This window comes from Macaca fascicularis, chromosome 2 (genome assembly GCF_037993035.2).
Source record: "Macaca fascicularis isolate 582-1 chromosome 2, T2T-MFA8v1.1".
NCBI classification, from domain to species: Eukaryota; Metazoa; Chordata; class Mammalia; order Primates; family Cercopithecidae; genus Macaca; species Macaca fascicularis.
In genome coordinates, this window is record NC_088376.1 from 184,701,776 (window position 1) to 184,718,166 (window position 16,391).

Consider the following 16,391-nt stretch of genomic DNA (forward strand, 5'->3'; position numbering starts at 1 on the left):
TTGGTGGCATGTTTTAATTTCTTGATTTTTACTTTTTTGTGTATCTTGTATAGGTTTTGTGATTTGAGGTTGCCATGAAGCTTGCCAATACTATCTTATAACCCATTACTTTAAACTAATGATAAATTAACACTGATCGCATAGGCAAACAAATAAATCATCAAAGATAAATACAATTCTACACTTTAACTTCATATCTCCACTTTTCAACTTTTTGTTTTTTCTATTTATATCTTATTATACTGTCTATGTCTTGAAAAGTTATAGTTATGATTATTAATCACTTCATATTTAGTCTTTCTATTCAAGATGTGTGTAGTTTATATGCCACAATTACAGTGCTGTTCTATGTTTCTCTGTGTACTTACTATTACTAGTGAGTCTTGTATCTTCACATGATTTATTATTGCTCATTAGTGTTCTTTTCTGTCAGATTGAAGAACTCCCTTTAGCATTTATTATAGGATAGGTCTGATGTTGGTGAACTCCCTCAACTTTTGTTTGTCTGAGAAAATCTTTATTTCTCCTTCATGTTTGAAGGCTATCTTCATTGTTTACATTATTCTAAGATAAAAGTTTTTTCTTCAGCATTTCAAATATGTCATGCCACTCTCTCTGGCCTGTAAGGTTTCTACTGAAAAAGTCTGCTGCAGGACATATCGGACCTCCATTGTATGTTATTTGTTTCTTTTCTCTTGCTGCTTTTAGAATTTTTTCTTTCTTCTTGACCTTAGGGAGTTTGATTGTTAAATGCCTTTAGGTAGGCTTCTTTAGGTTAAATCTATTTGGTGTTCTATAACCTTCTTGTACTTGGATATTGATATCTTTCTGTGGGTTTGAGATGTTCTCTGTTATTATCCCTTTGAATAAACTTTCTACCCCTATCTCTCTTTTTACCTACTCCTTAAGGCCAATACCTCTTAGATTTGCTCTTTTAAGGCTGTTTTCTAGATCTTTTAGGCATGCTTCATTCTTTTGTATTTTTTTTTTCATTTCATCTCCTCTGACTATGTATTTTCAAACATCCTGTCTTCAAGCTCAGTAATACTTTCTTATGCTCGATCAGTTCTGCTATTAAGAGATTCTGATGTAATCTTTATTATTTCAGTTGCATTTTTCAGCTCCAGAATTTCTGCTTGATTCTTTTAAATTATTTCAATCTCTTTGTTAAATTTATCTAACAGGATTCTGAGTCCTTTTTTTGAGAGTTTTCTTGAAAATCATGGAGTTTCCTTAAAGCAGCTATTTTGAATTCACTGCTTGAAAGGTCACATATCTCTGCTTCTCCTGGATGGATTCCCGGTGCCTTACTTAGTTCATTTGGTCGGTCATGTTTTTCTGGATTGTCTTGAAGCTTGTGGATGTCTTTCAATGTCTGGTATTTATTATTGTTTTTGCAGTCTGGGCTTATTTGCACCCATCCTTCTTGGGAAGACTTTATGGGTATTTGAAGGAACTTGGGTGTTTTAATCTAAGTTTTTGGTCACTATAGCCATATCTGTATTAGGAGGCAATCCAAGCAAAGTAACACTGTGATTGTCACAGACTCAAAGAGGTAACACCTTAGTGGTCTTGGATAAGATCTGGAAGAATTCCCTGGATTATCTGGTGGAGACTCTTGTTCTCTTCCCTTACTTTCTCCCAAACAAATGACGTCTCTGTCACTGTGCTGAGCTGCCTGAAGCTGAGGTTTGGGTGACATACACCACTGGGTCTGTGCAGGGTTAGACCTGAAGCCAGCACAGCACTGGGTCATACCCAAGGCCCATGGTAACCACTACCTGTCTACTGCCTATGTTCACTCAAGACCTTAGGGCTTTGCAGTGAGCAGGTGGCAAAGCCCTCCGGTATTCTTTCCTTCCCTTCAGAGCAGCAAATTTCCCTCATCCACAGGTGGATTCACAGATGCTGTGTGGGAGCCAGGACCTAGAGTCAGAAACCTTAAGAATTTACCTGGTTCTCTGTTCTTCTGTGGCTGAGCTTGCACCCGAGCCACAAGACAAAGTCTTTCTCACTATTTTCTCTCCTTTTACAATCAGAGAGGTCTCTCCTCATGGCTACTAGTGCCCCAGTCCCATGATGAGTACTGCCTGGCTACTGCTAATGTTCAATCCAAACCGAAAGGCTCATTAGTCAGCTTGTAGTGAATGCTCCCAAGTCTGGGACTCTCCTTCAGGGCAGTGGGTATCCGTCTGGCCGATAAAGGACCAGAAATGCCATCCAAGAGTCAAAGTCTAGACTCAGAGACCACAAGATCCTGCTTAGTACTGTATCCTGCTGTGGCCAAACGGGTACCTAAGTTGCAAGACAAAGTCCACTTTATTCTTCCTTTTTTTTCTCAAGCAGAAGGAGTGTACCACTGTAGCCACCACAGCTGTGAATGTAATGGATCACACCTGAAACCAGCACATCTCTGAGTCTTACCCAAGGCCCATGGTGAGTACTGCCTGGGTACCACTGATGACTATTCAGGGCTCAAGAGCACTTTAGATAGCAAGGGAAGAATTCTGCCAGGACTGGGTTCTTCCCTTCAAGGCAGCAGGTTCCTTTCTGGCCCAGGGTGTATCTAGAAATGTTATCCAGGAGCTGGGCCTGGAATTGGGGCCTCCTGGTGCCCTATCCTACTCTGATTGAGCTGGTATCCAAGTTGCAGATCAAAGTCCTGTTTACTTTTTCCTTTCTGCTCCTCAAGTGGAAGGAAGGAGTCATTCCTGGATTTGCAGTCATTCCTGGATCTGCAAGATCTGCAAGAATGTTTAACCTGGGGTCGGGGGAGGAGTGCCACAAGCACTTGCTTGGTCACCCCAGCTGGTGTCTCACTAGGTTGCATGCCCCTCAGGTCCATTGGCTCTTAGCCTAACACAGCAGTAGGACTTGCCCAGAAATTATGGTCCTTGTGGCCTAGACTGCCTCTCAAGTTTATTTAAGATAACAGAGCACTTTAGACTGTAGTGTCGAGGCTTGCCAGAACTCAGGTACCAACTGTTGGGATGAGCAATTCCCTGCTGGCTATGACTGGTCTAAATGTTTCCTCTGTGGGCACTCAGTTCTGCCTGGTGTTGCTTTGCCCTCTGACAGGCCAGCCCAGAGTTCCAGTGAAAAGTCCCACAATCAGTGTTCTCTCCCTCCCCTAAGCACATGTATCCTCTCTCCTTGTATGTGAGGGGTGATATCAGCAATTCAAAACTGCGTTTTCTACCCTCCTTAGCGTGTCTTTCAATGATATGAAGTTGTAACTAGATACTATGTTTACTCACCAGAATTTTGGTTCTTATGAAGGTGCTTTTCTGTTTTGTTTTGTTTTTTCTTTTTTTGAGATGGAGTCTCGCTCTGTCACCCAGGATGGAGTGCAGTGGTGCGATCTCGGCTCACTGCCAGCTCTGCCTCCCGGGTTCACACCATCCTCCTGCCTCAGCCTCCCGAGTAGCTGGAACTACAGGTGCCTACCACCACGCCCGGCTAATTTTTTTTGTATCTTTATTAGAGATGGAATTTCGCCATGTTAGCCAGGATGGTCTCGACCTCCTGACCTCATAATCCGCCTACTCGGCCTCCCAAAGTGCTGGGATTACAGGCGTGACCCACTGCGCCCAGCCTGACGATGTCTTTTTAAAGTGGATAGTTGTTCAATTTGGTGTTCCTTTTGAGAGAATGATCACTGGAGGCTCATATTCAGCCATCTTGCTTCACCTCCTCCACAGGTGAAATGTTTTGAGAAAATTCTTCCAAAGCTTGATTCCAGCTATACAATTTTTTTTCTGATAAACATAGATCCTTCTTGTTAACCTTACTGAAATGAGGCAATAGAGTTTTGATTGGCTATCATCAGTTGGTAGTAATTCCCAAGAAAAAGTATTTTTAAAATACCACAATACTTCATCCTTTGCAACAGATGTCCTATTGAATTTTACATGTAACTGTCAAAATAGTGAGGAAAGGAAAAAGCAGAGGCTGGAAATTCCAAATTCCCAGGCTTAGAACAATGCTGTTGTTCTAGTTTTTATTGCTGTTTGCATTTACCTAAATTCTAATAATATTGTTTCTTTGCGCACAGTATAGGATAATTTTGTCAGCAGTCTCATGAACAGTAGAAGATATTATAAGATGATAAGTAAATAAATATATATAAGAGAGAGACACAGAGAGAATATATATATATATAATATAAACATATATATAGAAAACTATGAATACTTAAATATCAAGATTAAGTAAAAAATACCTCTTCATATAATAGAGAGGATTTCTATTGCTATTAGTAGTTCCATGGGGTGCTTTCAACCCAACATGAGCGGTGTTATAGGCAATTGAATGAAATTTCAATGTGATATTATTCTTTATGTCTAAATACTCATTAAATAATACATAAATATTTCTTTAATTTCTTTATAAAAATTCAGAAGAATGTCTTGTCCAAAATGGGGAGGGGGTTTCCCAAGTACATAATTTGCCTATTTTCTAATATTCCACTAAATACAAAAATAATGTGCTAAAAGGAATAAATCTATAACAGAAATGAGAATGAGATTATATCAGTGGACTAGCAATTTTGGTGAATTTCTTGAGGGCATAAAATAGTTGGGATTATATCTGAAGGACATACCAGAGCAGATACATTTTTTAACTAGAAATGTACAGGACAAAGCTGCAGAGAAAGTCTGGGCTCTTCAGAGCTCTCAATTGCCTGTTCCATTCCTCCAACCGCCACCCCACCTAAAATAAGACTTGAGATGCTATATGCCCTGTCCATGTATTCGTAGTTTGTTTTCTACCTTCCCATTCAAAGAAAAGGCCAACTGGGTAACTAGACCTTTAAAATGGCAGAAGAGACACGAGATGCTTGTATTAATATTACCAATCTTGTCTTTGGGTCATAACAGTGAACAAACAAGCAAAATATAGATAATTGACTGAAAACCATAAGTACAATAAAATGTTATAGAGCAATAAAAATCAATAAACTATAAATATATACAATAACATGGATTCTCTGGGGAGTAAAAATAAAAGCAGCTATACTGTAATCCATTAGCTCTGTTTCCTGCTACTTAGCAGGTACCTCTCTGGGGAACAAAAAGAGGGCAAATGATCTGGTCTACTTTTGTGAGTGGAGCTCTGCAAATATGAAATAATGAATTTTGTTTTAAATATTTATATGTTTTGTATCCTTCAATTTTTAAGATTGAATAGCTTCTCCATGATATTTTGTCATATTCTATACAAAGAGCCAATCCTCATGAAAAAGAAAGCAAGAACAATTCACTGTATTCTACGCATTTGTACTGTTGGTTTCTATTTGATTTCACAAATATTTCACAAGTACTTATTTTGGGCTTTCATGTATGTAAGCCATTGAGCCTCCCATAGCAAAAGAAAGAAAGCACAGTAGGACTTCTGATTTGTAATGTAAAAGATCTTTAAGACAATACATAGAAAGCCAAATGTAGCTTAGGAAGATTAAATAAGGAAGGGACCAAGGTGGCAGATTAGAAGCAGCTACAGTGTGTTCCAGTCACGGAGAGGAATGAAAGAGCCAAGTGAATATAGCACCTTCAACTGGAATATTCAGGTACTTGCACTAGGACTGATCAGCGAAACAACTCAACCCACAAAGAATAAAGAAAAGCTGGGCAGGGTGATGGCCTTCCCAGGAGTGACAGTGACATGGCACTAAGGGAACACCCACCTCCCAACCAAGGGAAGCAGTGAGTGAATGTGCAACCCTGGGAAGTCACACTGCAACCTTCGGATCAGGAGATCTGCTTGTGAGCCCACTCCACCAGGGTCTTGAGTCCGACACCCAGGGCTGTGTAGAGTCTCAGCAGAGCACCCGCTCAGGCACACACAGAGACCCAGGAGCTTTACATACAATGGCTCTGAGATCTCCAACTGCAACTCAGGCAAGGTGGAGGTCCATACGTATCCCTAGAAAGGGAGCTGAATCCAGGGGGCCAATCAGCATCAGCATGTGGGCCCTACTTCCATGGCACTTCACAAGATAAGACTAGCTTGGAATTCCAGCCAGCCACTGGCAACACAGTAGAGCCTGACCAAGACAGGACAGAGTCCCCAGAGGAAGGGAACTCCACCATCTTTGCTGTTTGGACAACTCAGCCATTCCAGCCTGCAGGCTTTGGAGAATCCAAAGGGTCCAGACAAGGAAGAGACTGCCCAGCACAGCACAGCTTCTTTAATAAAACACAGCCAGACTATTTCTTTAAGTGGGACCCCGATCCATTACACCTCACTGGGTGGAACCTCTCAGCCAGGGCCTCAAGCCATGCCTCCCCATATTCTTTGGACAGAGCTCTGATCCCTCCCTGGTATAGACTGCCTGGGTGGAGGGGCAGGCTGTCACCTTTGTTTTGACAACTTGCTCATTCCAGCCTGTGGGCTTTGGAAAGTCTAAGCTGATCAAGGCAGATGCAGTTCTCTGGCATGACACAGCTGTTCTGTTGCGGTGTGGCCATACTGCTTCTTTAAATGAGACCCTGATCCATTCCTCTTCACTGGGTGGATCCTCCCAGCCTGGGCCTTGAGTCACCCCTGCCCATGTTCTATGGGGCAAGGCAAGCCAATGCCTTTGCTGTTTGGGCATTTCACCCAGTCCAGCTTGCAGGCCTTGGAGAGCCCAAACTGATCAGGGGCTGAAGGGATCCCCAACACAGCACAGCTGCTCTGCTAAAACGCAGCCAGACTGCTTCTTTAAGCAGGTCCCTGATCCTGTTCCTCCTGACTGGGTGAGACCTCTCAACTGGAGTCTCCAGTCACCTCCTACAGGTGCATTCAGGTTGGCAACATGTCAGTATTCCCTGGGATGGAGCTCCCAGAGGAAGGGGCAGGTTGCCATTTTTGCTATTTTGCAGCCTTCACTGGTGATACCTCCAGGTACTAGAAAATCTGTGGTAACTAGGGTCTGGAGTAGAACCCCCAGCAAACTGCAGCAATCCTAAAGAAGAATGGCCAGACTGTTAAAAGTTAACAACAACAACAAAAACAACAACAAAACACAAAAATCCCATCCAAAGGTCAGCAGCCTCTAATAGTGAAGTTAGATAAGCCCACAATGATGAGAAAGAATCAGCACAGAAACACTGAAAACTGAAGAAGCTAGAGAGCCCCCTTTCCTCCAAATGACTCCAGCAAGGATTTGGAACTGGGCTGAGGCTGAGATGGTGGAAATGACAGAAGAAGGCTTCAGAATGTAGATAAAAATGAACTTCACTGAGCTAAAGGAGCACATTGTAGCCCAATGCAAGAAAGCTAAGAATCATAATAAAATGATGCAGCTGGTGACAGGCAAAATAGCCAGTACAAAGAGAAATAGAACTGACTGGATATAGCTGAAAAACACACTACAAGAGCTTCATAATGCAATCACAAGCATTAATAGCAGAATAGACCAAGTGGAGAAAAAAATCTCAGAGCTCAAAGACTATCTTTCTGAAATAAAATAGGCAGACAGACAAGAATAGAGAAAAAAGAATGAAAAGGAATGAACAAAACCTCCAAGAAATGTGGGATAGAATTATGTAAGGGACTGAATCTATGCCTGATTGGGGTACCCAAAAGAGATGCAGAGAATGGAACCAACTCAGAAAACATATTTTAGAATATCATCCAGAAAAACTTCCCCAACCTAGCTAGACAGGCCAACATTCAAATTCAGTAAATGCAGAGAACCCTAGTAAGATACTGCATGAGAAGATCATCCCTAACACACATAATCATCAGATTCTCCAAAGTCAAAATGAAAGAAAAAATGTTAAAGGCAGACAATGAGAAAGGTTACGTCACTTACAAAGGAAAGCCCATCAGACTAACAGTGGATCGCTCAGTGGAAACGATACTAGGTGGAAGAGATAGGGGCCAATATTCAACATTCTTAAGGAAAAGAAATTCCAACCCAGAATTTCATATCCAGCCAAACTAAGATTAATCAGTGAAGAAGAAATAAGATCCTTTTCAAAGAAGCAAATGCTGAGGGATTCATTTCCACCAGACCAGCCTTACAAGAGCTCCTGAAGGAAGCACTAAATATGGAAAGAAAAAACTGTTACCAGCCACTACAAAAAACACACTGAAGTACACAGACCAGTGACACTATGAAGCAACCACATAAACAAGCCTGTAAAACACCAAGCTAGCATCATGATGACAGAATCAAACCCAAACATAACAATACTAACCTTAAATGTAAAGAGACTAAATGGCCCAATTAAAAGACACAGAATGGCAAACTAGATAAAGAACCAAGATCCATTAGTATGTTGTCTTCAGGAGACCCATCTCACATGCAAAGATACACATAGTCTCACAATCAAGGGATGGAGGAAATTTTACCAAGCAAATGAAAAAGAGAACAAACCAGGGATGGCAATCCTAGTTTCTCACAAGAAAGACTTTAAACCAACAAAGATCAAAGAAAATAAAGAAAGCCATATATAATAGTAAAACGTTCAATTCAACAAGAAGAGCTATCGTAAATATATATGCACTCAATACAGGAGCACTCAGATTCATAAAGCAAGTTCTTAGAGACCTTCAAGGAGACTTAGACTCCCACACAAAAATAGTGGGAGACTTTAACACCCCATACTAGACAGATGATTCTGACAGAAAATTAACAAAGATATTCAGGACCTGAACTCAGCTTTGGATCAAGTGGACCTAATAGATATCTACAGAACTATCCATCCCAAAACAACAAAATATACATTCTTCTTATTGCCACATGACACTTACTCTAAAATTGATCACATAATTGGAAGCAAAACATTCCTCAGCAAATGCAAAAGAACTGAAATCGTAACAGTCTCTCAGACAATAATGCTGTTAAATTAGAATTCAAGCTTCAGAAATTCACTCAAAATCATACAACTACAAGGAAACTAAACAACCTGCTCCTGAATCACCTTTGAGTAAACAATGAAATTAAGGCAGAAATCAAGAAGTTCTTTGAAACTAATGAGGACAAAGATACAATGTACCAGAATCTCTGGGATGAAATTAAAGCAGATTTAAGTGGGAAATTTATAGCACTAAATGCCCACATCAAAAAGCTAGAATGATCTCAAGTTAACAACCTAATATCACAACTAAAACAACTAGAGAACCAAGAGCAAATAAACCCCAAAGCTGGCAGAGAGAAGAAATAACCAAGACAAGAGCAGAACTGAAGGAGATAGAGACATGAAAAACCCTTCAAAAGATTAACAAATCCGAGAGCTGATTTTTTGAGAAAATTAACAAAATAGAGAGACCATTAGCCAGACTAATAAAGAAGAAAAGAGAGAAGATTCAAATAAACAAAATCAGAAATGAAAAAGCGGATATTACCACTGACCCCACAGAAATACAAACAACCATCAGAGAATATTATGAACACCTCTATGGACATAGATGAGAAAATCTAGAGGAAATGGATATATTCCTGGACATCTGCACACTTACGAGACTGAACCAGGAAGAAATTGGATCCATGAATAGACCAATACTGAGTTCTAAAATTGAGTCAGTAATAAATACCCTACCAACCAAAAAAATTACCAGGACCAGACAGATTCACAGCTGAATTCTACCAGAGGTAAAAAAAAAAAAAAAAAAAAAAAAAAAAAAAGGCAGTACCATTCCTACTGAAACTATTTAAAAAAAAAAAAAAAAAAGTGAAGAAGGGCCGCAGTGGCTGACACCTGTAATCCCTGCACTTTGGGAGGTCAAGACAGGCAGATCACAGGGTCAGGAGTTCGAGACCAGCCTGACCAACATGATGAAACCCTGTATCTACTAAAAATACAAAAATTAGCTGGGCATGGTGGCAGGCACCTGTAATCCCACCTGTTCGGGGGACTGAGGCAGGAGAATCATTTGAACCTGGGAGGCAGAGTTTGCAGTGAGCCGAGATTGTGCCTTTGCACTCCAGCCTGGGTGATAGTGCGAGACTCCATCTCAAAAAGAAAAAAAAAAAAAGAAGAAGAGACTGCTCCCTAACTCATTCTATGAGACCAGCATCATTCTGATACCAAAACCTGGAAGAGATACAACAACAAAGAAAACTTCAGGCCAATATCCTTGATGAACATCAATGTAAAAATTCTCAACAAAATACTGGCAAACTGAATCCAGCAGCACATCTAAAAGTTTATTCACCACTATCAAGTAGGCTTTAACCCCAGGATGTAAGGTTGGTTAAACACAGGCAAATCGAAACATGTGATTCATCACATAAATGAACTGAAGACAAAAACTACATGATTATCTCAATAGATGCAGAAAAAGCCTTCAATAAATTTCAACATCATTTAATGTTAAAAACTCTCAATAAGCTAAGTATTGAAGAATCAATCCTTAAAATAATAAGAGCCATATATGACAAACCCACAGTCAATATCATACTGAGTGGATAAAACCTGAAAGCATTCCCCTTGAACACTGGCACAAGACAAGGTTGGCCTCTCTCTCCACTGCTATTCAACAAAATATTGAAAGTTCTGGCCAGGGTAATCAGTCAAGAGAAAGAAATAAAGGTATTCAGATAGGAAGAGAGGAAGTCAAACTATCTTTGTTTGCAGATAATATGATCCTATATCTAGCAAACCCATTGTCTCAGCCCAAAAGCTTCTTAAGCTGACAAGCAACTTCAGCAAATTCTCAGGATACAAAATCAATGTGCAGCAATCACTAGCATTCCTATACACCAACAGACAAGCCTAGAGCCAAGTTGCAAATGCACTTCCATTCACAATTGCCACAAAAAGAATAGTATACATAAAAATACAGCTAACCAGGGAGGTGAAAGATCTCTACAAGAAGAACTACCAAATACCTCTCAAGGAAATCAGAGATGACACAAAAAAATGGAAAGACATTCCATGCTCATGGATAGAAAGAACCAGTATCATTAAAATGGCCATACTGCTCAAAGCAACTTATAGATTCAATGCTATTCCTATCATTAGATTCTTCACATAACTAGAAAAAACTTTTAAAATTCATATGGAACTAAAAAAGGACCTGAATAGCCAAGGCAATCCCAAGCAAAAAGAACAAAGCTGGAGGCATCATGCTACCCTACTTCAAACTATACTACAGGTCTACATTAACCAAAACAGCATAGTACTGGTACAAGAGCACATACATAGACCAGTGGAATAGAATAGAGAACCTAGAAGTAAGACCACAAACCTACAACAATCTGGTCTTCCACAAATATGACAAAAACGAGCAACAGGGAAAGTATTCTTTATTTAATAAGTGGTGTTAAGAGTACAAACCAGCCATATGCAGAAAATTGAAACTGGACTCCTTGTTTACACCATATACAAAAATCAAATCAAGATGGATTAAAGTCTTAAATGTAAAACCCCAAACTATAAAAACCCTAGAAGAATACCTAGGCAATACCATTCACAACATAGGCATGGGCAAAGATTTTATGATGAAGACTCCAAAAGCAATTGCTGCAAAAGCAAAAATTGACAAATAAGATCTAATTGAACTAAAGAGCTTCTGCACAGCAAAAGAAACTATCAACACAGGGTAAATAGACCACCTAAGAATGAGAAAATTTTTGCAATGTGTGCATCTGATAAAGGTCTAATATCCAACATCTATAAGGAACTTAAACATGATGTTGGGGTCCGCGTGTTTCCTAAACAAAGGAATGAACACACAAGACAACACAAGACAAGACAAACATGGCGGCCGCCCCGAATGGCACGCTCTGCTTTCTTTTATACAGTCGTTTGTGGAATGTTACCAAGTCACAAGACACATTGTTGTTTTTCTGACCTTTCCCTGACTTGGTTTGCAAGAGCAGGACTTACGGGGAACGCCCTGCTTCGTTTGCGAGAGCAGGACTTATCGGGAACACCCTGTTTGTGAGCACATAGTCCTCTACACATATTTACAAGAAAAAAACAAACAACCCCATTAAAAAATGGACAAAGGGCATGAACACACAATTCTCAAAAGACGTACGTGCAACCAACAAATATATGAAGAAAAACTCGATGTCACTGATCATTAGAGAAATGCAAATCAAAATCACAATGACATACCATCTTGTATCAGTCAGAATGGCTATTATTAAAAGGTCAATAAAAACACCAGATGCTGGTGAGGTTGTGGAGAAAAAGGAATGCTTATACACTGTTGGTGGGAGTGTAAATTAGTTCAACTATTGTAGAAGACAGTGTGGAAATTTCTTAGAGACCTAGAGATAGAAGTACCATTCAACCCAGCAATCGCATTACTGTGTATATACCCAAAGGAATGTAAATCATTCTATTATAAAGACACATGCACATGTATGTTCACTGCAGCATTATTCACAGTAGCAAAGACATAGAATCAACCTAAATGCTCATCAATGATAGACTGGATAAAGAAAATGTGGTATGTATTTATCATGGAATACTATATAACCATAAAAAGGAATGGGATCTTGTCATTTGCAGGGACGTGGATGGAGCTGGAGGCTATTATTCTTTGCAAACTAGCACAGGACCAGAAAACCAAATACTGCATGTTCTCACTTATAAGTGAAAGCTGAATAATGAGAATACATGGACACATGGCGGGGAACAACACACACTGGGTCCTGTTGAAGAGTGGTTGGTGGGAGGAGGGAGAGAGTCAGGAAGAATAGCTAATGGATGCTGGGCTTAATACCTGGGTGATGGGATGATCTGTACAGCAAACCACCACGGCACACATTTACCTACGTAACAAACCTGCACATCCTGCACCCCTGAATTTAAAAGTTGAAAAATTTAAAAAAAAAGAAGTATAAATGAAGTGCTCATTGTTTTAAGTGAGTGAGCATTCCAATCCTCTTCCAGGTAAACAGAAAAAGCTTTGCGGATGAAAACTTTATGAAATGGTAACATTTCATACACACCTTGAAGAAAGTTATTATTCCAATTGCAAATGATTTAGAGGTGAGTTGCAGTAGTAGGGGATTCTCTGTGGAGAGAGCTATATTAACAAAAACATGCACCTGACAGAGTAAGGAGTGCACAGAAGTCTCCTGGTAACTCACTTTGGCTGCAACACAGGTTCCATTAAGAGAATCATGGAAGAAGAGTCTCCAGAATTAAACCAAGAAGTTTTTTTGCAAAATATCTCAAATAATTCCGGGTGAATAAATACTAGTTGAGGAACATATATGCATATTATACAATCTGTACAGACATATAAACAAACATATCCATATGTATATATTCATATCTAGATATATGTACCACATATGTATATAATCTGCTAGCAATGACAATCCATTAAAAGTTAATTAAGTAGGATATGACTTAATTAAACTTAAATGCACAAATTATCTGACAGCATCGTTTAGGAAATAAGAGACTGTAAAAGGATAAGGGAGATACTAACTAGAGCCTTGCAAAACAGACAGGTGAGTTGTTTTAGGTTGGGGACCTGGGTGATATAAACAGGAATGTAGATGAAATGATATAAATAGGAATATAGATGAAATTTTAGTGATGAAAGAGTAAGAGTGGGGGTGACCTGACGATGGATCACTCATAATACAGCAAGAGGATGTAGTGTGAGGAAAGCTAAAATTTAAAGAATTTTGAGTCACAAAACATCCATATTCTTGCTTATTTTGACACACTTCCTAGCCACTCACTGGACACAATGAGATCATATCGTTTTAGCATTATTTGATCTTTGGTAGCATGCATTTAAGGCCACTTTTTATCCATAACAAATGCCAACAATTATGGAAATATTACTGATTTCCTTTTCTCATTGCTTTCATTTTTTTAATTCTAGAAAAATTGATATCATTTACTTTCTCCTCTGGCATTTTTCTTCTCTACATCCACGCTAACTTAACTTTTAAATTATCTGGTAGCTTTCTGAATTCGTTAGCAATGTGAATCTTTTCACGTTTTCCAGTATCATACAAATACAACTGTAATAGGCCTCTGAAGGCATCATAAGTAAAGAGAGGCAACTTGCCTCTTCTTATTACTAATAGAAATGAATAGAGGTAAAAGTATCCTTTTAGAGTTTGGCCTTGCTTGGCAGTTTTAACTCACTTCTTATTTTATGATTGCATTTTCCATTCTATTTATTGCTTCAAGTGATATATGAGTTAAATTCCTATAAGAAGTGAAATTCACCATTTCCAATAGTCTGCAGTAAAAGACCTTTTGAGGGATAGCGGATTCCTGAGATCTTGATCAGCTCAACTAAACACAAACCTGCCACCACAATGCAGTTAAATGTGATGTGTTTCCAGACCATACCATTCTGTCACCTGTATTATATCTCCTACTCAAATACTTTTGAGAGGAACTACAGTGCTTTAACATTTAATGCATTTGTAAAGCCACATGAAGGGTATTTAAACCCGTAAACGTTTTCATTTGTTTTCTGTTTTAATAATCTAATATGACATGAACACCTCGTTAAAATTCCTTGAATGCTTTTGAATAACATATATAAATATTTCAAGGAGTTTATTAGGTATAAAACCTTAAGTCACTCAAATGCTAAAACAATTATAATTACAATAACTTTGAATACTTAACAAAACACCTTATCTAACTGCAAAATTCTTTTTACTAAACATGAGAGATATTACTATGAGATCTAAACATTTCTTTTTACCATTTTTGTGAATGAATCTATTACTTGCTTATTTCTCAGACTGTAGATAATGGGATTTAGCAAAGGAATTACAATTGTATAAAATACAGAGTCTATCATATCTTGGTCATCTGCTTGTGGAGATACAGGGTGCACATACATGAAGAGAAGTGGGCCATAATATAAAGAGACAGATAAGAGATGGGCTCCACAGGTGGAAAAGGCTTTCCTTATGCCTCTGACAGACTTCTTTTTTAGGACTGTGAAAAGAGCAAATGTGTAAGAGTTAAGAACTGTCACAATGGTGAATACCTGAATTGAGCCAGACAAAATAAAAACCATCAGAAAATTAATAGAAGGATCAGTACAGGAAATCATAAACAATGGTATAATATCACAGTAAAAATGATGTATTATGTTGGAATTGCAGAAGGTTAATCTGAATATAAGGACTTCATGAATTAAGACATGGAGGAAGCCACCTAAAAATGAGAAGGCTACCAGCCGTACGCATAGCGAATTGTTCATAATCACTGGATATAGTAAAGGTTTGCATATGGCTACATAGCGATCATATGCCATTGTTGCCAAGAGAAAACATTCTGTAGTTCCACCAAATGCAAAGGAAAAAAATTGAATCATGCATTCAGACAGAGATATCATCCTGTTTTTGGCCAAGAAATTAACCAACATTTTGGGAGTTACTGTGGAAGATATCCAAGCATCAACAAAGGCTAAACTCCCAAGAAATAAGTACATGGGGATGTGAAGTTGTGGATCATTCCAGATAAGAGTAATCAGACCAAGGTTCCACACCATAGTGATGAGATAGATCACCAAGAACACCAAGAACAGGGGTATTTTCCACTCTGGTTGGTATGTAAGTCCTGTGAGAACAAACTCTGTCAGCAATGTTGCATTATCCTGTTCCATGTCCTCATTCGACATCCCTGAAATGAAATGCATTAAATGTAAAAGAGCACTCACTAAGACTTATAAAGCAAATAGTGAGGGAGGGAAGTTGATAGAAAAACATACTCTTATTATGATACCCTTTTAATTTTCTTTCAGATTCCTGTAATAGATGGAAACTGTTTTGAGAAATAGAAGAAATCAAAATAAATGCAATTATTTTAATTCTAAAAATGTGATCAAATAATCTACTTTTAAAACACAGGTGACAGAAAGGCATGTAATGTGTGTTAACTGAAGAAAATCACTATTGGTAAGTTTAGAAAAGGAGAGAAGACTTATTTCTTATAAGGGGTTATAGCCTGCAAGGTGGCCATCAAGTAGGCTGGGAAGCATGCCTCTGGCCAAGACCAGAGACAGGCACATCAAAGGAGAAGGGCTTGAGGTAGGAGCTTTAGGCTAAATAAGTTGGCTAAATATACATATTCAACAGGTTACAGGAGGATCTATGAGTATTCATGAAAGTGGTCTTGGCACATGCATATTGAACAAACATGTATGTAACATACAACCCATGTTCACATTGGAGTGGAGAGTTAACATTTAAATGTGTAAGAGTTAGGCTCTATACATCAAAAGGTCTTCTCAGGACATGAAGGCACATAAATGCACTGTCTCTGTAAACCAGCCAGAACCAGTCCGTGGTCAGTTTTCTTCTGATCTGGAGAAAGTTACTGAAATCAGTCTCTTGTCCAATCAAAGCTGTAGTTATGTCTGTTAGCAGGGGGTTCAGTTACTGAGCATCTGGTGCAGCTGCAAATTGTTTTAATCTTGCTTATCTTGAGGCCAGTGCCTGTTTAGCT

The 16,391-nt window shown here is 38.9% G+C and overlaps 1 protein-coding gene across 1 annotated transcript; it reads right to left on the minus strand.

Moving 5' to 3' along the window:
- Positions 1 to 14,381: 14,381 nt before the first annotated feature.
- On the minus strand, positions 14,382 to 15,947 carry LOC102122984 (olfactory receptor 5H2). The gene has a single exon (XM_015445475.3). The coding sequence runs from the start codon at positions 15,580 to 15,582 to the stop codon at positions 14,620 to 14,622; it is 963 nt and encodes a 320-aa protein (XP_015300961.3). The 5' UTR covers positions 15,583 to 15,947; the 3' UTR covers positions 14,382 to 14,619.
- Positions 15,948 to 16,391: the final 444 nt, after the last annotated feature.